Here is a 26,020-nt window from a genome sequence, read left to right as displayed (position 1 = left end):
TCCAATGTGTTTCTATGGATGAGAGTGTGTTGTTAGGTGTGTTGTTAATAATCCTGCCTCTTGTCTGCTATGTTATTTAAAAAAATAAGCTACTACAAAAATGTTTGGAAATCCCTCAGACCAGTGTTTTGGGCAATGAATAGTCTACAAGATAGTGGTGCTTCATAAAAAATTGTAAGAACATGATTTATAGAATAGAATTCTCTTTTATTAAGCCTCTGAGTCTTGGAGAGATCATCTTAAAGCCAAAAGATACATATAAAGATTTAAACATTTAGCTAATGGTTAATAACACATTATAATTTAGTTGTATAGGACTTTGACGGTATTTATAAATTATTATAATCCCCATATTATCCATTATTATAACTTGTGTCCTAAAATAATTCCTACTCATTGACACATTTTAAATTTGTGTTTTGTGTACTTCCTTTAGGTGAGACTCAATACTGCGTGCTCAGTCTCACCCACTTTAAAATGGATCAAGTATGCATCCATCAGTGATAGTATAATCTATTCACTATTGAATAAATAATCTTTCATTTTAAATGTTAAAGTTGTGATAGGTTAGCTGTTTTAGAACAGGCACAGTTATTCAAATGTAGAATCATATCAAATGTAGCTGATTTGGCTGATAAAGAGAGATTCTGTCACATGTTTAGGACCTTGTTGTCAGCAAAGGGACAAGGTTCAATCTCCCCAATAAGAAAACCCAATTCACTGAATAAATAACTGAAAATGTGACCGTCTGAATTTGATGGCCCCTAGCAGAGAGCAGCGGGAGGACTTAAGCTTTCGGACTCACACTGCCAGGAATTGCTGGGGACATGTTTGTGCTGGTTTACATGACTGAACTGAGAGACACAGTATAGCTTATGAAAATAACACCTGCTTTCTGAAAGAAGAAGGTAATGAATGCATGGCTTAACTCAGGTGGAATAACAAGAAGCCCATTAGTACTGCGAGCGAGCACCGCAAGACTTTGTGGGGGTGAAGACGCTTTCTCTCCAAAACGTTATAGTCCACACATCATTCATTAGAATTTCACCACTTCAGTAACCCAGGAAGTACAAGAAAGATTCATTTGAGGTGCTTTTGGTATTCTTGTAGTTACTTGTTGTATATTTTTTAAAGTGAGTTGAGAGCATGTTAATCATTTTGTCTGGTCATGGTATTTTATGCTTTTTTTTTGCTTTTATGGTAAATTTTGACTCTTTTGTAAGGAATAGCAGACCAGTAGATTCATCACTTTGTGCGACACATTGAATCAATGGCACTAAGCGTACGGGCTTATGGAGGATGAAGTGAGTGTGAGAGTTGCATAGCAGCAAATAGCTCATAAGTAAACTCACAGTGAAATATCTCATTTTAATTTCAGTGAGTTATGTGTAATTGATTTATGATGTCCAAACAAAAAATCTGAGCTCAATGGGGAAAAAAATACTTTTTTATTGGCTTTTTAGCTCCCTGAGCAAAGCGGCTCTTATTAATTGTTTTGGGTCCACTGGCTATCTGCCATGATCTGTTGGTTTGAGTGTAGGAAAGCAAAAATATTTGTCATGAAAGACCGGGCTGGCTCATTTTCAGAGCAGATTAACCAGGGGGGATAGTTTGCACATGGAAACGAGGCCATTTGTATCCATTATTTTCCATTTGTTGCAACAGTTTGGAACCAACAGTCCTGCGAATGCAACACATACTATATATCCTGTATACATTCTGAATTGAAACGTTTGGCTTTTTCATCTTTAAATGTGTGAACCAGTTAAGTGAAGAATTGGCGGTGCATATTATTTTTATATCCTTTACCTTATCTCATTCAGGTCAGGTTTTGTGATTCCCTCTGAAAATGTAAAAAATTGTGCCTATGATACTATACGCACTAAATCACCACTTGAGAATTACCCAGTGAATCAAAGCGAGTGCAATAAAGCAAGGGAGGTGATGCAGCAGCCCCCACGTGACACTCTGCCCTTCGGCGAGATGATCACTCTATTCAGAACATTAAAATAGGAAATGATTCAGAACTAAAATGTGCTTTATAATTCATTTTTTTCGTCGGGGAGTGAATACACGCAAGATCCTCATATGTCAAGAACCTCACGGTTGAGTTCAGAGTCACTGATTTGTTACCCCCCATCCCCTCCCAGTTTTACGCTCCAGTGATTTTTATTAATCCCTTTAGCCTATATCAAAACAGCCCCTGTTTAAGAAGCAGTAATGAACTTAACTGTTTTTTTTCTTTTATGCAAGACAATTAGAGTGCAATTAGCTGATAGGAGCGATAAAGACGGATAATCGCTGTTGAAAAACGCTTCTTCTCTTTTCATTGTTGTTGTTTTGAATCCCAGGATTTATCCAGACCTGTCAGAGGAAGCATTCACAGTATCCTGATAAATGTGCCACATAACAAAGAAAAACACATTCAAATACTCAAAAGATATATACTGATCTTACTGAAGGGGCTGTTTGTGATCCAATTCTCTACATGCTTTCAGATAAAATCAGCAGTGTATTTTGGCATGAATAGGGACTGTATGTGTATTGTTGTTGTTGTTGTTGTTGGTGTTGTTGTTGTCTCTTTCAAATATCTTTTCAAGGAGAACTGTCGGCGTAAAATACAAAAATGATTTGAAGTGGTACCTTGAATGATTTTTTTTCCCGACACAATATTGGGCCACTTACTTTATACAGTATGTCTGACACTAACTTTAACATCTTTAACCATTAAATCAGTCATTTATTTTCCAGTGTGTGCATCATCACTGCAGGCGCTCTTTCTCCTTTAAAGGAATGTACCATTTAAACCTGTATGATATATAATACATATGACAATGTGGTTGTCCTGCTCTGCTAACTGAACATGATCAAACTGAATCAAAAAAAACATTGAACATTCATGCCAAGCTGAAACAAAAAGTTGATATGATACTGACTTTTTTTTTCTCTTCCTTGAAATGCATACTGACAAAAGCACTAACTGTACACTTTTAGGGCCCGTTGATTGCGACAGCTTTTACAAATGGATACCATTGAACAGGTGGCCGGTTTGCCATCTCATCAGAGGTATTGCATTTTATTTAATGTGCCTTTTCTATCAGTCTCTCTCCTCCATATATATTGTTCATCACATTATTATTTCGTTGTCCCTCAAAAATGACAGAGCTGGTGGTAGAGTGCAGACTGTGACGGAAAGTTCAATATGATCAGTATTTTTCAAATGAATTCAGTGATTATCATATGTTATACTTCAGTCTCTATAATATACTATACCTAGGGGGGTGGGGGCGCTCATGGTGTAGAGGTTAGAGCACAGCAGACCCGGGTTCAAATCCGACCCGTGTCAGTTCTCTGCATATATCTTCTCCTCTCTGTCCCATTTCAACTCTGTCTCTCCAAATATGTCTAATAAAGCAAAAATGCCAAAACATAATCTTAAAAAAATATATACGTAGCTAAATATAGTATATACTATACCTATGTCTCACACATACACAGATACTACCAGTTCTGCATTTTTAATTAATTGTTTCTTATATATTTTTTTTTAAATGTTTCCACCCTCAAATAGCCTTACACATTTCTGTTTTTAAAGTGTGTCAGATAACAGTTTATAATGTTTTAATATGACCTGATCACATGACCTAAGCTCTGGTTTTACTCAAATGAATCTCAAATCTAAAAACCGAATATTTCAGTTTCATCATGTTTCTTTTGTTCCTCCCCTTCATTGCTAACACTGTCCCTCCAAAGCCCATTTAAAATGTCTCTCCAGCTGTTTTGTCTGCTTCCCGCTATGTTTCTGTAGCAACGACGTGTGACACGTGCTGAACTCATACTTGCACATGCGTGTTTGCATTGTGTTTAATTGGGTTCTTTCAGTCTTGGCACACATATCAACATGATTGCTAAATGAACAAGAGGTGTAAAAAGGAGGTATAGAATTTGTATAGAATATTTACAATATTATAAGTTGTTTTCTAACTGTAAGTGTGCCTGTTGATATGCTGCACTTTATGATATGTTCAGTCACATTTGTTTCATTATATATTGCCTACTAGTTATTTTGAATTAGGAAACACCACAAAAGGATTTAAAGGTGCACTATACAGTTTCATGGGAGGGGCATTTGTTTACATTTGCATAGCCTGTAGTTTGTTTACAAAACACATTTACTCTACATGTAATTCTTAGTTTTGAATAATTCTTTCATCATAAATCAAAACAGAATTATTTTTGAGGCACCTGGAACCAAACGTAAGACTAGAATATCTTTGTGAACAAAACTGCGGGCCCTGCTGATGTAAACAACAACGGTGAAAGAGTCCATTTTCAGTTAGCTTTCTAACTTCAAACAGTTTTACAGGGATCCAATTTTCCTGTGAGGAAAGTTTGTTTATTCAGTTCTGAGAATACACCATCGAAATGTTTCATTTCACTGACACACCCAAAGTTACATAGTGCACCTTTAATTCCGTATTAATGGTCAATATCTATGGACATGAAATGAGTCGATTCTAATGCTGTTGCTATCCTCTTTTTTTTTTCTTTATCACCCAGCAGAGTATATCTGGTGGCCCGGGAAAGACAGGACGAAGTTTCTAATTGGCTTTGTGTGCAGGTGATGCTATCCAACTTCAAAAGCACTACAGCATCCCCCTGGCAAAAAGAACGAAAAGTCGGAACCCTATGAAGAAAAAGAAAAGAAGAAAAGAAAAACGTTAGTCATCTCAGAAAAATAACAACTGCTGTACTATAATCCAAACCTCCTATAACTTTACAACCTGGTTTGGTATGATGTTTCACGTCGATTTCACTCACCCGTCTCCTTCCTATGTTAGCTTTTTAGTTTTTGATTTTCTTTCTTTCTCTTTAGGAAGTCATTTTAGTTGAACCTTAATTTTTGTGTTATTTTGTTTGATCTTCTATTATATTTGTGTAAATGCATTTTTAGTTTTAAAGTACGGACACGGGGGGGGGGGGGGTCATAGCCAAGAATATCCACGAGTCATGTCTTCATCTTTGTATCTGTGGGTGTAAAGGAGAAACGATTTGGATGTTCCGTTCAGACTTTCCGCAAAAAAAAATAAAAAAAAGTAAGACAAAGCTCAGTGTGGAGAGACTCCGAGAGAAAAAAAAACAATTTTAAAGGAAAATTTAAAGAGGGTATCTAAGTAATAAATCTTAGTAGCTGTTTTATTTCTTGTGATGTCTCATTGTTAACCATAATTACCTATTTTTGGGCAATACAAAGAGGACTCCAATATTTTTATGGTCCTTTTTTATAAGTGTTGTTTTTGTTGTTTAGAAATATATATATATATATATGCTATAACAAAAATTTCATATAACTACATTGTGAAATTCAAAAACTTGAGAAAAAGAAAAATGTAGCTGTACATATTATTCCAAGTCACTGCATATAACCAACTCAGTGAGAGAATAGCATATTTTTGTGATGGTGTGTCAACAGAACATGTTATAGCGTGTGAATAGAAAAAGAAAAAAGCTGTAAACAGTTATTATTCTACCTTTTTCTGCTGGAGGACGGTAACGACGGTAACCCCACCCCCCACCGGAGACAAAAACAAGAACACACACACACAAACACACACACACACACACACACACACACACACACACACACACACACAGTCGCTCTGTAAATACTGAAGCTCAATAAGTTTTACAAGTGTCATACCAGCAAAAATTTACAAAACAGTGAGTTAAGTCAACACAGTTTTAAGAAAATAACTAATAATAATAATTTTTAAGAAAAAAACAGCCTGATTGGTTATCTTTTGTCTAACTGTAAAGATATCCGTATCCTTTCAAAGAGAGAGAGAGAGAGAAAGAGAGAAGAAAAAAAGACAATTTTAATCCAAAGCACACTGTACTTAGATGTGAAGAATTAGAACTTGAACCAGGCATTTCACAGTGCTCTGTGCATCCTGACACTTTTATACTCTTTGAGAGGAACTTGTTAGTTGTATGTTATTGTTTTCGTTTCATCCTATTTTGTTCTGATTATTTTTTCCTTTTTTTTTGGAACACAAATATCTGGGCTTGTTCTCTGGATCGGTTCTCTTTTTTAGTTTTTTTGAATGAATTAGGAAAGTAAACATTTTGATACCATACCTCAGCCTTTGTGAGTTCTATTGTGGAATCATTGGCAGGTTTAATTTATTCCAGTGAGCAAAACAAATGGAAAAAAAGAAACTGAACACTGAAAGGTAACAAAGCGAGTAATCATTGCACTGTGAGTAGTAAAGTACAGGCCATTTTTTTCCTATTTGCACATGTATATGTTGGCTTTTTAAAAACAAAAACAAAAAACGGCCCTGTGCTTTGAGATAGTGTGAAGGATTTTTTGGGGGTTTAATGTATTTTCTCGACTAGACAAACAAGTTAACAGCTTGGGGAAATAGTAAACTGATTTGTTGCAGTGTACACTTGGATTTTATTTCTACATTATAGACCCTTGTCTCATCTAACGATATTTATACAGGGTCAAGAGATGACACTGAATTATTCACTACCTGTTCGCTGCGCCAGGTTTCCCACAGTATGTGGGGTTCATGATTTTAAACCATTTAATAATAACAGTTATAATATAATAGTTATATGCTCCAGAGTGCGGTCCGGTTTTTAAAGGCATTGACGGAGTGAATGGTGTGAATTCTGAAGTATTTTTAACCTGCTGCAGGTGTATTTTAAGTTGTTGTTGTTGTTTTCATTTTGACCCACTTCTTGTCTCATTTCTTTAATCTTTTTTTCTTTCTTTCTTTTCACAACAACCAGGTAAAGAAATATGCTGGATACTTCTAAAGTAAATGATAATGGAGGTGTGATCAAGTAATAATTTAAAGAGTAAAAAAGAGGAGAAAAAAAACCTTGTAATGTTCAAATGTAAAAGAAAAATAAGAAAATACAAAACTATAAAAAAAAGAAAAAAAAGAAAGATGCTTCTTTGCTGATTTCAAGTTTAATCAGAGTTTTATTGATACTTTGTGGTTTATATATTAATAATTGTAATATACTATTAAAATGTACTGTGCATCCATTGCTTTCTCTCTTTCCATTCCCCATCCTCAGAGATCCTACTTCTTTTGTTGATCATTCATGTATTTCATTAGTGTGTAAAAGAAATCACAGTTAACTTGTAAACAGAGTGCTGTCTTTGATACCAGTGTAGTGGTCTTTGTTGTTCTCCCTTGCTCTACCTCTCCTTTCTCTCATATTTATCCCCCTCTCTCCCTCTCGCGCTCTTTTTCTATCTCCTGTAATTACAACGTAGATGTTATATAGGAACTCATTAATATAATACTTGTAGTGAATAGTGGATTTAGGACCAGTCAAGATAGACCTTTCTCTAAATGATCATGTTATCCCGATCTTTGCAGACAATTATTTTGATAGAGGTTTCATTGTAATTTTAAATCCCTTGTATGTTCTACTTTTGGTTTTGGATTTTTTGCCGCCCTCACATGGTTTCAGCTAACCAAAGCTCTCATGGATGAACAATAGAGGAACAGTTTGCTGTAAAAGATGGAATTGTTCACAAGGCATTATTTGGATCCCCACCCTTGAATGTTTTAAAAGGGGTGTGTGCGGTGTGCGCCATACTACCTTAAAAGCTAACGCTAGATATGCAAAACATTTCTTTCGGATTGCTTTCCACGAGGGACACAAGCTACTACGCATGAAAGAAAGAAGAAGAAAAAAAGATTTAAAGTCAAAGGATTTTTCTTTTTCTTTTTTTAAAGAAACATATATGATTAACACACAATAGTCATAATACCAGTCGGAGTGCTGTTAAAATTACCCCATTACGTATTTTAATGCGTGTACCCAGATGCCTCCTGGCACAGTTATTTTTAGATAATTCTCATCTGTTGTCTCTCTCAAAACACATATTAATAATTCCAATAACTTTAATCTTAGATTCGGGGGAACTAGTTTTTGGTTTGAATCCATTGTCAGTGTTGTTTACACATATTAACATCATAACAGGCATGTAGGGGGAAAAAAACACTGGAAATTAAATTGGCACCAGCTCTTAATAGCATGTCAGAGCATGTCCACAAGTCAGAACCTGTTGGATTTACACAAGCAGCAATGGCTCATAAGAAAAAAAAAAAACCTATTATAAACTCCTTAATTCAATTTAGGAGCTCACGCTGTGTACACACTCCAACTGCAGATTGAGTATAATTTCAATAAAAACATAATTTGGGTTCCAAGTCAGTTATTTAATTTAATTCACCTCATGGGGTTTTAAAATTGAATACTGTTAGATTAATAAATAACATTAGTGTCTATAGTCATTCTTCCCAACCAGTATGGACTGTCAAATTACATATAGTATGGACAGTAATGGCAGCTTTGTTAGGTAAGCTAATAAGGTAAATAATGCCAAGGAATCCATTCAAGTATAAAGGACAATTATAGTGTGTTCATTCAAAAACTGGCAAATTATATCAAAAACCACGTCCACGTGATTTACAATTCAAACAATATCCAACTTTCTTTTTATTATAGAAGTAATTTTAATGTTAGGAAAAAACAAAAGAAAGCTCAAAATCATCAAACAATTACATATTTTTAGTAGAATAACAGTCAATATAATTGGAATTCATTATTTCAGCGTACTACCAACTCATGTGTCCTACCTTTATGTGTCCTTTAATTTATCAGACTATTTTCTAAAATTAATTAACTTAAACTCAACCCACCTACGATCAGATACAAGAAGCTCATTAGGAACAGCAGCCCATTCAAATTGTGTTGCCATTTCGTCTGAAAAACCAATAACAGTGCAACAGGGATAAAATGTAGCCTATATGCTTCTTATTTTAGTTGTATTGTTGCAGTGCCTGGTGGCTCGTATAACAAAATTATCCTTTCAGACCGAAGAACAACAACGACAAAAAGATCACTCGAAGTAGCTTTTTCCCCTCACACAATAATCCAAATCGACTATTTGTCTGTTTTGTGACCCTGTAGCTTGGACTTTAAGGTAGCATGGCTCTGTTGCTGTAATTCCATTTTATCTCAAACTGACAGCAGTTTACAGCTGATGAATGTTACACATCTTAGTAGACTAGCTTATCCATTTTGGGGAGAGGGAAGGGGTCTTGGTTTAAGAAAAAAAAAAAAGAATCAAAAAAGTTTAAAAAAAGTCAACCTGAAAGGTGTTGACATTTGTAGTGTACTACCGTATCCATTTAAACTTGAATCTCGAGGCAAGTGCTAGGCAATGGCCAAACAATTTTATCCCATCCGCTCTGGGGGAAAAAATCCCACCCTGAAAACCATGCGCACCCATGAGATTTCTGTCATCTTGGATTCAAATCTGTTTTGTGAGTGTGAACTCCCCCCCCCCCCCCCCTCCCCCCCTGAAAAAGGGGCCCGGGACATCAGACGAGGACTGTTTGGGACTCTGCTGCATTTCCAGTTTATTAGAATGACTTTTAAGGCTCACTGAACGTTATTGAGCGTTTATACGCAAAAGAGGCTTATTCAATATAGTGGTGCTAATGGTTTTAAAACCAGACAATGTGCCCTTATCTCTGAGAGATACCAGATGCTGACCACAAAGTTAGGCTCCCAGTCTAGTGACACTCTTGTGTTTCAGTTTATAACAAAGATCAACTTCATGTTCACAAATCTCCACTGAACTCTCCAAGGTGACAGAAATAGCACACAAGTTTCAGGGGGAATTTTTCCCTTAACAGTCCAAACCCATTGCCATCTCACCCATGCTCTTTACTAAACACACACACATATAATTGCAATATATATATAGATAGATGAATATATACTTGCAATTTTTTTTACACTCATCTGAACTGAACAATGTTAGACTGGAGACCTCAGCTGTATACAGAATATTGCTCACACAGCTACACACCCATAGTCATTTTTATCTTCCGTTTCACCAACATGAGAGTTGACCCACCAACCCTGTGCGTGTTGTGGAGTTTTGGAGCGGACCGCATTGGCCTATAGAGGGGGAGCCTATGGAAGCTCTTCAGACTGCATGGATGGCAGTGTGTGAGGCTCTGCTGTGCTTCCATGTTTGTTGCGGGCTGAGCAGCACAGAGCTGTCTTCACTGCTGTCTGCCCATTCCTAACACTTGCCCCCATTTTTTTTATGTTAACCGACTTTTTATGGCGAGAGACAGACAGACTTGACTGACATCTGAAAGCATCTTTCAGGTTATCATATGGCTTGCTTAAGCCCAGTTGTAAAAATATACAAAATAATATGATGATGATAATAATAATATTAATAATAATAATAATAATAATGGATGGGGGTCTCTCACATATCAAATATGGAAAGTCTAATTTTATATTTGTATTTTCAAATAATAATATTGACAAAAATATGTCTGTGAAAGGTTTCCATCCTCTACTGTGGTCCAGAAATTGATGTGTCTGTCTGGAAAATAAATAAAAAATAAACTGAATTGTTATATGACTTGTTTTCACTGTTTCATTGCATTTTTTTATTTTACGAAATTATTTATTTGCCAAAGATGGATAGAGTTTTTAACTGATAAAATATGTATCTGAACATTTCAACAACACATGTAATAATAATGTGGTGGGGCCATCATCACTATTCAGACTGTCTAGCAATCTACTGACATCCCATAATACTGACACAAGACTATTATAGTACCTTCTTTCCATTACAAACAACAGGTATTTTTATTACACATTTTCACTGGATGTGATCCACACACCAGGCAGTGAACCAGCCCTGGGTTCCTTGGAGGTCACTTATAAGTCAGCAGGATTAATTGAGCCTGAGCACTAAAGATGCATTTGGGGGGGAAACGGTGAACAATCATAGGGCTGTTGGCAGTGTGATGCTGCTGCCCCTCAGTGGTGGCTCCCAGCCCTAGACAGGGATGAAAGCACGGACATCCACAACAAGTGTGCCTTATGTTTCACCAGTGGCTTCACATGGAGAGCATCAATATTAGCAGAGGCTCAGGCTATAAACGGATAAAGGATTGTGATGAGTAGAGGCGCAAACAGGCTGTTGCATGATGGGTTTTTCATTTTTTTAAACAGAGGCTTACAATAGCATAGAGACACACACACACATTAAGTGGGCTATTAGGGTTTACCTTTGATGTGCGATTAGTTCTGCTCCCACTTCAGAAGGAGGATTTCATTCCAGGTGTCACGCCAGTTTGTTTATTGTCTTCGGATGAATCAGATCAATTAACCATGGTAACAAAACATTTCGTCTGATCGAAATAAAATGATGCAGGTTTTTAACAGCTGGTTCCTAAATGGATTGTTACTTTTGTCACCACATACATGTAAAGAATAGCCCATTCTCCAGCACATTTCTAAATATATATTCAGTGTATGTTAACGGTGGTGTATTCTGATGGCTGAACATACTGTTAATCAGGGATCAGGATTTTCTTTTTTCAATGTGGGTGCCTGTCGGGTGAGACCCAACTTTCCGACAGCTCCATCACTCATTCAGACAAGGTGATCTATAATTGTGACTGAGATCAATACTATCCCCAGCTTTTTTTTCCCAAGAGCCTTAGCAGCACTATAAGTTAAGATCCCACTGCTGTGTGTGTGCGTGTCCATGTGTGTGCATTTCCGTGTGTGTGTGTGTGTGCGTGGGTGTGTGTGTGTGTGTGTGTGTGCGCGTGTGTCCATGTGTGTGCATGTCAGTGTGTGTGTGCGTGCGTGTCTGTGTGTGTCTGCGTGTCCATGTGTGTGCATGTCCGTGTGTGCGTGCGTGTATGTGTGTGTGTGTGCAATGAGTACAATGATAATCCATCCATTGTTACACTTTTACAGAAGCTGCTTAGCTTTAGAATTGTTGTCCTTCTCTTACCAGTGTTGAGCCCAGTCACAAGGTACGTGAACACAGGTAACATACAAACATTTCAAAATCTCAAACCATGAGGTACGAACAGATAAAACATATATTTAATGCCCAAGCAATTTATTTGCATAATTATAGTAGGCCTATATGTACAGTAAAAGAAAATGTGTTGTATAGCTTTATTGTTAACGTCCAGCAGATCTGACAGTCCAGATCCTGGTCACTGTAATTAGCAGACGCATTCTTTAAACAGTTGACGCTGGCACTGTCTGTGTGTTCTTAACTCACAGGGCCTAACTTGTTGACCTTTCCAGTACACCTGCCTTTAATTAAGTGCTAATTAAAAGTGCCATTTCGATCAGAGAGCTCTCCACTCGCCGGCCCTTAAATACGGGTCTATGGTGAAACACTGCAAGACAATCAGCATTCCTTAAGGGAGCGAAATGTCAGCTCACAGTGGAGAAGAAGAGGGAGCTGTTTTTAAAGGAGAAGTAACTGATGTGTTTTTTGTTAATATATGTGTTAAATCAGTCTATGTTCATACAGCAATCACATAAAGAGTATGCACAGTTCATAACACAGGTTTCGCAGTCATTCAGCTTTGCAGTGATTGCCAGATAAAACGTTGATTGTCCCGCTCGTTTTTATCCAACCAGGAGACAGAGCGCTTTAATGAGGCGGGTCTATGTGCCCGCGAACGATGACTCGCTGCTCTCCATTGCGGCACTATCTGACAAAGACAGCTGCGTGTTCATGTGGTGGTGACGTAGGGACGAGGGAAGGGATTGCGTACTGCAGTCACTGACAGGGATTTAGCTAAAAGGACTATATCACTTATGTCTCCTTTAATCTGTGTGAAAGTAAAGTTTGTTTTGAAGTGAACATGTTTAATTTTGTAATAATAGCATATAATATTTGAGCTGCATGGCCTACACTAGGAAATATATTAGCTATATTAATCTGTATATGATCTCTATCATCTGTATCATCACGCTTGGATTTTATACCTTCTGCACATCCATGTTTTTTCTTAGCAGATAGAATCAACAACTGAAACATTTCCTGGCCGTTTCTTGGGATTTTTCTGAGCTCCTGCGCCAGTGTCAGGATGGCGACACCAGTTTGTATGCTGCCATACTGAGAAACACAAAGAGAGTTTGTTAGGAGCTGATAGGCTTAATCAACTTTGTGTCAACTCATTTGTCGATGGCTTGAATGTAATAACGTGACATAAATTTCTATGAAAAAGGTACACTATGCACTATAGCTTTAATAGTATTTCTTTCTTACAATCTGAGACAAACATTTCACTTTTATATTGCTTGAGATTGAAATAAAAAAAACACTAAAGCATTGTGTGTTAGGCTACACCAACTTCTCCCCGGCAGCACCACCAGCTCATTTGATGGCCTTACCTCATAGCAGTGGCTCTGTTTGTACAGTTCCCATGGGCCAGTGCTAACAGGCTGAATGTGACAGCTCCTGGTGAACACAAACAAGCCACGGTGTGCACAAAATGCCACTGCGAGGAGGAGGGTGCAGTGGTGGAGGTGCGACGTAGAAGTGGCAGTTCAAGAGGCGGTCTGCTGCTGCCACCTCCATGTGTGTGTCAGCCTGAGAAGCAGAGAGCTGACGAATACCTGGCCTGCCATGCATATTCATACGCCCGAGACGTGGTGCTGCAAAATGCCTGGATCCTCAGCCCGCGAGGACACCTCTGGGCCCCTCTGCATTTATTAACGGTAATTAAGAGCTAGTCTGAGATGCTGGCATGTGTAATTGCCAATTACAGGTAGGTTAGATATAGATGAAAATGACAGTTATTTATGCAATACACCAGCTTAAATACTCACGCTGCGTGTTTATACCTTGAAAAAATGGGGAATGGAACGAAAGGTTGGGAAGCATCCAGGATCCCTCACACACACAAGCCATGGCATTGTAGGAATTCAAGTGCAATAATGAGCAATGTTCAATGGATATGCACTTAATTTTATGTGCATTACTAAATTATCTCCCGGCGCAGCCATGTAATGGTTGGCCCTCTTTTGAAGCGGAACATTTTTTTGACAGTGCTGTGTAATAGAGTCAATAGTTGATGGGTAAGACTGCAGTGGATGTGGAGACGAGGCACTCAGGTGGCTGTTTCCTCGCAGACTGCGGGCCTAATGTAGCCTTTGGCATGGAAATTGACGTGACATTGATGGGCACTCTCCCGTCGGCAGAGAGTGGTGCGCCTGCACAGCCTTCCAATTCACTAATAATTGCTGATTAAAAACTAGTTAAGAGTCCATGAAAACCCAAATGTGCATTAACCAAATGACCTTCTGGGAATGGCAAGTAGTACCACAGCCAAGGGTACGCCGGCAGCCCCATATGGGAGACTATGGTCATTGGGTTGCTTTTAATCAGTAGGCTATCCATACATTTCTGATTTACATAATCAAGAGTATTTAGTAACATTATTTTTCTCTCCAATGTGATGAGATCCCAGATGAAATCCCAGTATCCATTATGCTGAAAAAGATATAGGCCTAGTGTGAGGTCTTGAGACAAAGAGAAGTCTTCATCATTAACATGGAGCCATTGTTTTTCCTACTAATGTTGAGTGTATTATTGTCAAATAAATAAAACAAACACTGATATAATGCTCATCATGGAAATGGAATTTTAAAGAAATTGCCTATCTCTGGCACTGTATTTTGTATGATTAAATTCAAGTGAGAGGCAGGTGAGTCAGTTTCTTACAGAAAAAAATAATTAAAGCAATCATAGCCTCAATATTTAGCCCAGCGAGCGGAGACAGTGAGGTAACCGATTCAGAAAATACACACACACACACTCACACTGTGTCGCTCATTTTTCAGATGAGGCACCAGATGAGGCATTACATGCTCATAAAAGTCATCAGTTTTGGCCCAGATCACAGAGGATGCAGCTGTCTGTTCATTGTTCATCATCATTGTTTTCATGGATCTGATGCTCTACAATCAATAGCATGCCTTAGAGCAAACTAGTGAGCGACAGACTGTGTACTGTGAAGCAGGTAAGACTCGAGTGTCAATTATCACCGGAGGACAGAACAAAAACTACAAAGTAAATGCCAATGTCATTATCAATGGATTAATGCTTACTTGGCCTATTGCTGCAAACCTAAAGCTCTCATTTACAGCCTGTGGTCTTTACTTTCAAGCCCTGTCTGTGCCGAGGCATCAGCACTGTTGTGGGGACATTTTTCTGTTCACACGGTGATATTGTGGGGACGCACCTTCCTTTTGGGGACAAAATGGAAGTCTCCTTAAAGGTGAAGTAAGTGGAATGGTCAGTTTAGCTAACTTCCTGTCACTGACTGCAGTTAGCTGTCCCCTCCCTCATCCTTACGTCACCACATGAATGCACTGCGGTCTTCAAGCAGCGAGTAATCTAGCATCATCTCAGATCCGTACGTGTGATAAAACATAAAACCATCAAATAAAAACCATCAAAACAGACATTGTGAAGGATTTTTACCTGCTCAGCCATTGTAGGCGCATAAACCTTCACCCATCTGTCGCTCTGCGCGTGCACCTTCAGTGAGACGTGCCGGTTTGTAGCGTTCTGTCTTCTGATTGGATATCAGTTGTGGGAACCCCTAAAAGTGTATTTGCCGATTATATTGCAGAGCGGGTGACTAAGAGATCGGAGTTATGAAACGTGCACACTATATAAGTGATCACTGTATGAATATAGAGCGATTTAACAAGTATATTAACATAAATAAATCGCTTACTTCACCTTTAATGCTATAATGACATTTTAGGGTGAAGACTTGCTTTTAGGTGTGGGTAGACTTAGGTTTAGGTTAGGGGTAGGGTTACGGTTAGGGAAGTAGTGGTTATGGTTAGGGCAATTCTCCAGGAAATGAATGTCGGTCTATGTAATGTCCTCGAAGTGATGAAAACACAACTGTATGTGTGTGTGTGTGTGTGTGTGTGTTGCATAGTTGGAAAGACTCTTGCTTGCTGCAGTCGGGTCAAGAGGCCTGTTAAATCCAATACAGCTTTAGCAGAACAGTTAGAGTGTGTCGCTAACACGCTCTGACATATTACATCGATACGTTGCGTTGCATAAAACCTCCCTCATGCTGATTACTTTTCATCACATTGAACACTCACTTCCTTGTCTAAATGGCACAGACGTCCGCTGGAGGGACGCATGGTATTATTATTTGCAGTGTTGTTTGTGTGGGGATTGGGCGATGAATTTTAAAAAGCATGTCAGATAAACGGCCCCAATATTTAGTTTGACACCTCTAAGAGCCACATCAGAGCACAGTGTAATCCAGTTGTAAGTCACCGCAGACACTCACGAGGGCCGTAGCCCGCCATGCATGAGAAGGAACAAATGCATTTCCGTTGGTTAACTCGGGCCGCACAGGGGGTTCTGATCCGATAAAAGGTGATGGCCGTGAAGAATTGACACGCGAGGAATTATACGCCCGAGATTTCAAAAGGCAAGGTCGAGCTCAAGGTCGTTTTTTTTTATCTCATCAGGAAAAATTTGATAAGCGGCAAGGTGATCCAATAGCCCCATCAAATGCATGCTGCGTATGAATGGAGTAGTAAATAATAAACAGCACAGTGGTAAATTACATTACACTATCCCTCAAGAGATATTTTTTTATTGCAGAAATAAACCTAAGCCTGTGCAAAAGATACAATTGAATTCCCTGTAGTTACAGCTTAAGTATGAAGAAAAGGTGGTATAGTTTGTATTTTTCTAAGTGTCTTGTGTGTGTGTGTGTGCGTGTGTATGTGTGTGTGTGTGTGTGTGTGTGTGTGTGTAGATTGGAAGAACAATAGGCAATTCCAAGCCATGGCAGCATGTTTTTGCTTTTTTTCTCCCCTCCACTGTGTGTGTCTGTGTGTTTAGACAACACATACTCTTATCAATCTCTGCACAATAACAGAAAACAATTTGCTAATGTTTTGAAAATAGCTTTCCCTTCCCCTGCTCCGGCATTGAGAGATGTATGCACAATTTCATAAACACAATCAGTGCGCTGAATGGCGGCACTGATATTCTGAAAGGAAAAAAAAATCTCATTATTGTTCCTGAGCTATGGAAAAGCAGTCAATGGCCCATATCACACAGAATGCCCCCCCACTCCCCACTCCTCCTCCACAGACAGCAGCCCACCAGAACACAAAGCTTAATTCCACCTAGCAGCAAACAATATGCAGCAGAGAATATCACTGATGACCAAAAAGAAAAAAACATCAGCATGCCAGCTGCACTAGCCAACAATCTTCTGGGCAACGCTGCATTGTGTTTTGTTTTAAAGGAATAGTTCAACATTTTTGAATTTTTAGCTTTTTGCCTCACTCTCCGGTTGAAGAAAAGGAGGCAGAAACCGTTCCTTTATCTGTGCAAGCATTGTTGATATAGAAATGGGCAAAGGTCGCTCATCCAAGTTATCTCAGCTCAAACACTAGTATCACTAAACCTGTGTGCTTGTTGGGACTTGTTTATTCATCACATAATTTTGCGCTCTATATTTTTACACATTACGTCATTTTAGAATCAAATACATATGTGACCCTCAGAAGCACTTCCTGGTTTCCTTCCAGGTTCCAGGTCCTGGTTACATTGCACTTTGCGTTAAGGCCAAAAACTTCCTTATTGGTCTCATCTGACCAGAGCACCTTCCTCCAACACTTGCCGCAAGCCATGCGGGGGACACAGCATAGTCAGATGAGACCAAACTTGAAGTTTTTGGCCTGAAAGCAAAATGCAATGTGTGGCGGAAACTAACACTACACATCACCCTGAACACACCATCCCTATTGTGAAACATGGTGGTGGCAGCATCATGCTGTAGAGATGCTTTTCTTCAGTAGGGAAGAGGGAAGCTGATTAGAGTTGATGGGAAGATGGATGGAGCCAAATACAGGACAGAAAACCTGTTAGAGTCTGCGAAAGACTTGCTACTGGGGCGGAGGTTCACCTTCCAGAGGGACAACTAGCCTAAAAATACAGCCAGATCTACTATGGAATGGTTTAAATCAAAGCATAGTCATGTGTTAGAATGGTCCAGTCAAAGTCCAAACCTAAATACAATTGAGAATATCTGGAAAGACTTGAAAATTGCTGTTGACGGACGCTTTCCATCCTATCTGATTCTTAATCTGAAGTTCAAGCTATTTTTAAAAGAAGAATGGGCAAAAATGTCAGTCTGTAGATGGGCAAAGCTGGTGGAGACATACCCCAATAGATTTGCAGCTGTAATGGCAGCGATAGGTGGTTCTACAAAGCATTGACTCAGGGGGCTGAATACTTTTGCACGCCACACTTTTCAGTTTTTTATTAATAAAACAAAATGTAAAACCATGTTTCATTTTCATTCCACTTCACAATGATACGCCACTTTGAGTTGGTCTATCACATAAAATCACAATAAAATAAATGTACGTGTCTGGTTATAACGTGACAAAATGTGGAACATTTCAAGGGGTATGAATACTTTTGCAAGGCACTGTATATAGTTTTTAAATGACATAATGTGTAACAATATAGAGCGCAACATAACGTGGTAAATAAACAAGTCCCAAGAAGCACACAGGTTTAGTGATGTTGTGAAGTTTATATTTTGACCTGCTCCCCTTGTGTTTGCAACCTTTGCCCAATTCTACATCAAAAAATGCACACACACACACACACACTTACAGGAACGGTTTCTATCACTGCTTCTTGAGCTGGTAAAGAGTGAGGCAAAAAGCTAAAAATTCAAAATGTTGAACTACTCCTTTAAATATATTTCACTGTGTCCTGTCATTTCTGCATAGCCCACATGGATTTCCAGTCTTGGTGTAACTCACTCCATTCTCCCAATCATGAACAAGAGTGAAGAAAGAGTGGCCATATTGGAGGGCAGGTAAACAATAAGTGAATGATGGGCCTCGTGGGACAACATACATAGAGACAGAGTGCAAGGAACTGGTGTTTGTGACAAGGTATGACAAGGTGCTGTATGTTTCTGAGACCACTGGGCCTAATTTATGCGGACAGCTTTGGTGATGGATGATGACAGTCCGGTTGCATAATTTAGAGGATTCCAATGAGCCAGAATAAGGCCATATGTATCAAGCCTCCTCAACACTGATGTGCAGCTAATAGAAGAGTCATAGAGAGCCCCTTTACATTACAGGCACCATAAATCATGTCCCTCCTTATATTTGAAGGACCGTTCATAGATAATAAAGTTTTTGCTTTGTAAAATGTATTGTCTTCGACAAAAACAACACTATTTGCAAAGAAATATTCACAATACCATGGAGTCAATAGAGTTAGGGCATGAAAATGCTGATTAAAATGATGCTGAATGTTAAGTTGTTAAGAGGCTACCTGTAGAATGTATTGAAATCAGTGCAGATGAAAACCGAAAAACTCACGAAAAAAAAAGTCCCCTTATTACCATTTTACTTACAAAGATATTTTTATATATGTGTATGTAGCTTCCCCATAGCTCAATTACATGTATTGAGCTCTCAAAGGCTGTGATGACTGCCTGAAAGCATACCAAAACAAAATCTCAGAAAGAATGTGTTGTTTATTAAAGTAATAATAATAATAATGGATAGGATTTATATAGCGCTTTATTCCCTAGGGACTCAAAGCGCTTACAGGGTTCCAGGTTCCATTCATACACAGTCATACTGGTGGTGGTAAACTACGGTAGTAGCCACAGCTGCCCTGGGGCAGACTGACGTAAGTGTGGCTGCCATTCCGTGCCAACGGCCCCTCCGACCACCACCACCTCAAACATACAGCAATCATACGAGGCAAGGTGGGTGAAGTGTCTTGCCCAAGGACACAAGAACCATGACACAGGTGGCAGGGCGGGGATCGAACTGCCAACCCTTGGATCACTGGCCAACCCGCTCTACCAACAGAGCCACGGTGCACAGTTTATAAAGGTGCACTGTGTAACTTTGGGTGTGTCATAGAAGTAAACATTTTATAAGGTATATTTTCATTAGTGAAACTTTCCTCACTGGAAAATGGTGTTTGAAGTCATGTAGCTACCTGAATAGTTGCTATTTGACTGTTGTTGATTACATCAGCTGGCCCCACTAGTTTTCTTTTCTTTACCGTTTGGTTACAGGTGCCTCAGAATAACTTTCTTTTGATTTATGATTGATATAATTATTCAATACTAAGAATTACATGCAGAGAAAATATGTTTGTAAACTAACTGCAGGTTCTTCAAATGTAAACAAATCCCCCTCCCCTGAAACTGCATAGTGCACCTTTAAAGACTCCGAGGGGGTTGGGGGGGGGTTGAACATTGGCTCTGGGCCCGCAATGTGTTTGTTCTTTGAACCATGATGTGCATCAGATCAGTTGCAAACTCTGGCAAGTACTTGAGTCTGACATTTGATGATGTAAGGTTGTATGGTGATCATCGCAAATCACTAAATGTCACAGGACTGTCTGCTCGCAGCTGATATATATTCATCCCGGGAAGCAGGCGATGCAGGCGGATGATACACCACCCGCTCCTGCTTCCTGTCCCCGTCGAGGACGATCAGCGTGTAGCGACTCATCAAAATGTGTGAGGCCTTTTCAACAGTTCTTGACCTGTTACGGCGGAGAAATGTCACATATCACGTTTCTTCAGTAGGGACTTACAAAGGCAAACCAAAAAAAGCCAACAGAGGCAATGAGACTATACGGATTACTGAGCAATGCCAATGAGGCGCAAATGTATAAGCCTAAATAATACACGCACAATTACACACGGCTTTAGAGAAAATGGGCCATTCATAGGCACTTTTGACATTCTGGACCATAGAGCAGATCAATTCTAAAAAAGTTTCATTTGAGCACAATGTAAATGTGCCTTCTATGTGAAATCTTTCATCCAAAAATAATGTTAGAATTGATTTATGTGTGTATACATTGGCTTTTTCTCTTGTCTAGTAGCCTATTTTGTTGTGTTACCATATTGACCATTTCTACACCATTCTGTCACTTGATTACTTTTTAAAAAGAACAACTCTTCTGCAATGTTTAGCTTCGGGATTTGGAGAATTTTCCTTTGCTGTTTTACTGAAGAATTTTTGCAGTTTTATGCCATTACTGTCAGTGGCGATACTTGTACTTGACTTGAATATTTCTATTTGTTGCTTTTATTTTGACAGCGATAGTTACAGGTTATATTTTAAGAGGTTACTTATAAAAGCACTAGATAGCTTAGAAAATGCAACGTTGAAGGTGGGGAAAAACAGTGTATCCCAAAAAGAAATTACAAAGAACAATGCCTAGTGGGGCCCCCTTTTTCTTATTTTTTATTCAATGAATAATCTTAACGGCACCAAGATGTGTAGCCCATCATGTATCCTGGGGAGGATTATTTGTGTATTGTGGTACTGATGCTTTTACCAAAGGTTGTGAATACTTTTTCCACCCCTGTTGACTACTACCAACTCACAAAATGGCTCAGTAATGGATCTATTTCACAGTAACATAACTCCTGGAGGACCTCTCTCTACCTCTTCAAGGAGATTTGTTTTCTTTGTCAATAGAATCAGCCAGTGCTCATCGCAGTCCTGGAGTTACAAGAAGTTCAGCGTTTTTCTTGAGAAACACCTAAGCTGAGATGAAATGTTGCAACAAACATCAAAGCTTTTAGGGACCTTCCAGCACATCGGGCAATCTTTCCGAGCCCCAGTGCACCAACCATCAAGCCCCATGTGGCCTCCGTCAAGTGCAGAGCAATCAAGGTTAAAATTGAGGGGGTGGTGGTAAACACCGGTTCAGTTCCATGGACAGGGGGGAAAACAACGAGAGAGAGAGAGAGTGTGTGTGTGTGTGTGTGTGTGTGTGTGAGAGAGAGAGAGAGTGTGTGTGTGTGTGTATTTGTGGTGAAAATATGCCACCTGCAGTGCCATCAACTCCCAGAGTCATCCCAGTAATCACACAACTCCAAGATTTACACTGGTGGCAAAATATATACACTGCTCAAAAAAATAAAGGGAACGCTTAAAGCGGCAACGAGTAACATTTAAATATCTTTTAAACAGCCTAATTTTTCCTCTGATAATCATAAATTACCTTTAACAGCAAACGAGACCATCAGTGCAAAGAAAGACGTTTTTATATAGTTTTTATTACTGCATTTGATCTGGTCGTACACCCAGTCCGATTTTCGGTTCACGCGTGCATGCTCTATGGTCACATATCCGTATTGGTCGCAGATTTCAGTGTGGCGCAGGAACGTGAATTGAAAAGCCTATCACTCCAGGTGAGGGAAGGGGAGCGGGAGACCAGATCCCAATTCACCAGATGTGGGACAAAGACTACGTTTGTGCGGGACAATGCGGGACAAAGTGCCGTTTTTTTAGCAAAATAAACTCGTGTCACCACCGGTAATGCCAGAGACACGGCTTTCTAAATTAAAAAAACACTATCTTTAGATCAGCGTGCAGCAGTTAAGTTAGCTACTGTTAAACAAATAGAGCATTAAGGCTGCGGCTTCACATTAAAAGCATTTCACTGGCTTCACATTAGCATTTCACTTGACAAACGTGAGTTGGCTTTTATTTTGAAGTAACAGGAAAGTGAACGTTGAAGCACTGCAGGCAGCACCTTCACAGAGCCACTGAGCCCAGCAGCCCGATACACACACACAGACAAACACACACACAGACAAACGGAGACTGCTGTCTCCTGACAGCTATCGGATAAATGCCAGATTATAAAACACGCATTTAAAAAGGGGGGCTCACTTTCAATAACAATGCGGGACAACGTCTCAATTTGCGGGACGTGTGAAAAGTAATGGAAATGCGATCTGGTCATCCTAGAAGGGGAGCGGGAGCCTTGTTTGAGACAGTTATTTGTCGTCATAATGACTGATAACGGGGCTGAACCATCAAAGAAAAAAAAAAATGCAATGAAGAAAAGCTCAAAGGGAGAGTGATAGGCGGGCGGGAGGGCGTTGCCAAGCAACGTATACACAATTTCACGCAGCGAACCTAGACTGCAGTGTTTACTCCTAAATGAATGAGCGGTAGCCTACTAAAACAAAGTTTACTTTGCCTCACCAGCATCATCAGATGACCATTATTCATCTGAAATAGTCATTATTTACAACAACATAAACACATTACCTCATCGTGATCCATAACTAACTGCCGTCTCTCGTTCATTCGCTTTGTGTGGGGACTGGGGACACATACTCGTTCAGCTCCGTGAGAGGTGACAATGGATCAACTCATTGCAATCAGGTCAGGTGTAGTTGATGCTGTGTCACTAACCACTCTCACCGAGCCGAAAAGAGTCCGGTGCCCTCACACTTTCAACACACGGACACGCACTATATTGCTTCCTGATTATTTGAATCTTGAGGCCCTGCACGAGCTAGAAAACAGCTTCACGACAGCTGGCGTCGTAAAAATACTACCGCTTTTGTTCAAAGGTGTCGCCAACGTGCCGACTTACTCGTTGTACCTTTAAGACCTACTTCATCGGTGAAAATATGAAGGTGTATTGAACTCTGGGATCCTATGTGGTATAAATGTGCAAAGATTTTAGAAATCGGTTCATCCTAGCCTGAGAAAAGGCAGAAAAAGTGTTTTATGGTCTCACTGTCTAACCCTATTTTTTCCCATGTGTGACATGGGAAAAATGTAGGGTTAGGATTAACAGGACAGCTGGGCCAAGGGAAGAAAAATCTCAATCATTATATTATAATAGCGATTTTATATTGATAGAACGCTGTTTCCGTATGGGTGAAGTATTCCTTTAAACACATCTCAAATATTACAGTTGAAAGTCTTTATTCATTACATAGTGGAATGCTTTGAGAACAAAATAACATAAGAATGGTCAATGGAAACCCATGGAAGTCTGGATTCCGAATCAAACTCTAAATAAAAGTGGAAAAATCAGTTCACAGACTGATCCACCTTTTATGGAAATTCCTCAAACAAATTAAAAATTAGGTTGAGTAGTGTGTGGGCTCAACGTGCCTGTATGCACTCCCTATAACATCTAGGCATGCTCCTGATGAGATGACGGATGTTCTCCTGAGTGATCTCCTCCCAGACCTGGATCAGGGCATCACTCAGCTCCTGGACAGTCTGTGGGTTGATGGAATGAGACATGATGTCCCAGAGGTGCTCGATTGGATTCAGGTTTGGGGAACGGGCAGGCCAGTCCATAGCATCATTGCCTGCATCATGCAGGAACTGCTGACACACTCCAGCCACATGAGGCCCGAGCATTGTCATGTATCAGAAGGAACCCAGGGCCCACTGCACCAGTATATGGTCTGACAATGGGTCTGAGGATCTCCTCCTGGTACCTAATGGCAGTCAGGGTACCTCTGGCTAGCACATGGAGGTCTGTGCGGCCCTCCAAGCATATGCCTCCCCAGACCATCACTGAACCACCGTCAAACTGGTTATGCTGGAGGATGTTGCAGGCAGCAGAACATTCTCCATGGTGTCTCCAGACTCTGTCATGATGGCACATGTGCTCAAGTGTGAACCTGCTTTCATCTGTGAAGAGCACAGGGCGCCAATGGTGAATCTGCCAATCCTGGTGTTCTCTGGCAAATGCTAATCAGGTTGCACAGTGTTGGGCTGTGAGCACAGGCCCCACTTGTGGACGTCTGGCCCTGTTACCACCCTCATGGAGTCTGTTTCTGACAGTTTGACCAGAAACATGCACATTAATGGCTTGCTGGAGGTCATTCTGTAGGGCTGTGGAAGTGCTCCTCCTGTTCCTCCTTGCACACAGGATCAGATAGCTGTCCTGCTGCTGGGTTGTATTCCTCCGACGGCCCCGTCAATGTCTCCTAGTGTACTGGCCTGTCTCTTGGTATCTCTTATGCTCTTAACACTGTGCTGGGAGACACAACAAACCGTCTTGCCACAGCCCGCATTGACGTGCCATCCTGGATGAGCTGCACTACCTGAGTAACTTCTGTGGGCTGCAGACACCGCCTCATGCTACCTCTAGTGGTTAGGGCACTGGAAAAATGCAAAAGTGACCAAAAATCAACCAGAAAAGATGAGGTCAGGGAAATGGTCTGTGGCCACCTGAACCATTCCTTTATAGGGCTTGTCTTGCTTATTGGATCTCATTTACACCTTTTGTCTGTTCCATTCGCACAACAGCAGGTTAAATTGTTTAAGAATCAGTGCTGCATCCTAACTGGACAGGTTGATATCCCAGAAGTGTGATTGACTGGGAGTTGCATTGTTATGATTATGTGTTCCCTTTATTTATTTATTTTGAGAAGTGTATATATATACATTTCATGTGCTGCATGTGATTAAGATGATTGCCAGTGCCTTGTGGGATAGGGCAGTGATTTCTTTTAATCAACATCTGCTGTGTTACAAAATATCGACACACATGCTTTCCTTAATAAATAAAAATAAATAAATAAATAAAAGTGTGTGTAACACTTTATAATAACTATCCGTTGTAATGTTAGCAGTTTGTTAAGGATTTATAACAATGCCTTACAGACAGTTAATAGACCAGTAATAAACTTTTAGTTAATTGGTTATAAATGACTTGTTAAAGGACAGTTAACCGTTTGTTAAGGATTTATAACTGTGCTTTATAGCATCGCAAAGGGCCATTAGGACGGATAATCCATGACATTGCCGTGATGTATGGACATTAAATGTCCCTCTGAAATTATGTTTATCCAGTGTTTACCACAAAAAGTTCCCAAACCTCATGGGTTTGTATGTTGTTGTATACTTTTGTATACTACTGTCATGCCATGTGATGGCTCAGTATGTGTGTTTCTATAGATTAAACACAATGTTCAACATTTCATCTGTGGCGTTTCTTTGGTAAAAAACAGTACACAGAACAGCCTATGGGTGGAACAAGGTTGAGGTACAAAAATTTGATATTTTAAATATCATGTCAAATTTCTGTACCTTGAACTTGTTTCACCCATGTGCAGTTTTACAAAGTTTCACTGGTATTAGTAGAAGGTTAACAATCTATTAACAACTGATCTGTAAAGTGTGAGTTGATATATTAGTTAAAGGCCTACTTCACCGGTGGGAATATGAAGGTGTATTGAATTCTGAGATCCTATGTAGTATAAATGTGCATTTTTTTTTAAATTGGTTC

The 26,020-nt window shown here is 39.6% G+C and overlaps 1 protein-coding gene across 1 annotated transcript in view; it reads left to right on the top strand.

Annotated features, from left to right (window-relative positions):
• Window positions 1-5,326, top strand: part of LOC307260937 (RNA-binding protein Musashi homolog 2) — a 249,681-nt gene extending 244,355 nt beyond the window's left edge. Inside the window, exons 14-15 of the mRNA XM_080041331.1 lie at window positions 2,995-3,066; window positions 4,561-5,326. Coding sequence (XP_079897457.1) covers window positions 2,995-3,036 — 42 coding nt within the window. The 3' untranslated portion in view covers window positions 3,037-3,066; window positions 4,561-5,326. The remainder of the gene's footprint in view (window positions 1-2,994; window positions 3,067-4,560) is intronic.
• The last annotated feature ends 20,694 nt before the right edge of the window (window positions 5,327-26,020 follow it).

Source organism: Ammodytes marinus (genome assembly GCF_949987685.1).
Source record: "Ammodytes marinus genome assembly, chromosome: 14".
NCBI classification, from domain to species: domain Eukaryota; kingdom Metazoa; phylum Chordata; class Actinopteri; order Uranoscopiformes; family Ammodytidae; genus Ammodytes; species Ammodytes marinus.
The sequence above is the reverse complement of the archived record's forward strand: the minus strand, read 5'-3'. Positions and strand labels throughout refer to the sequence as shown.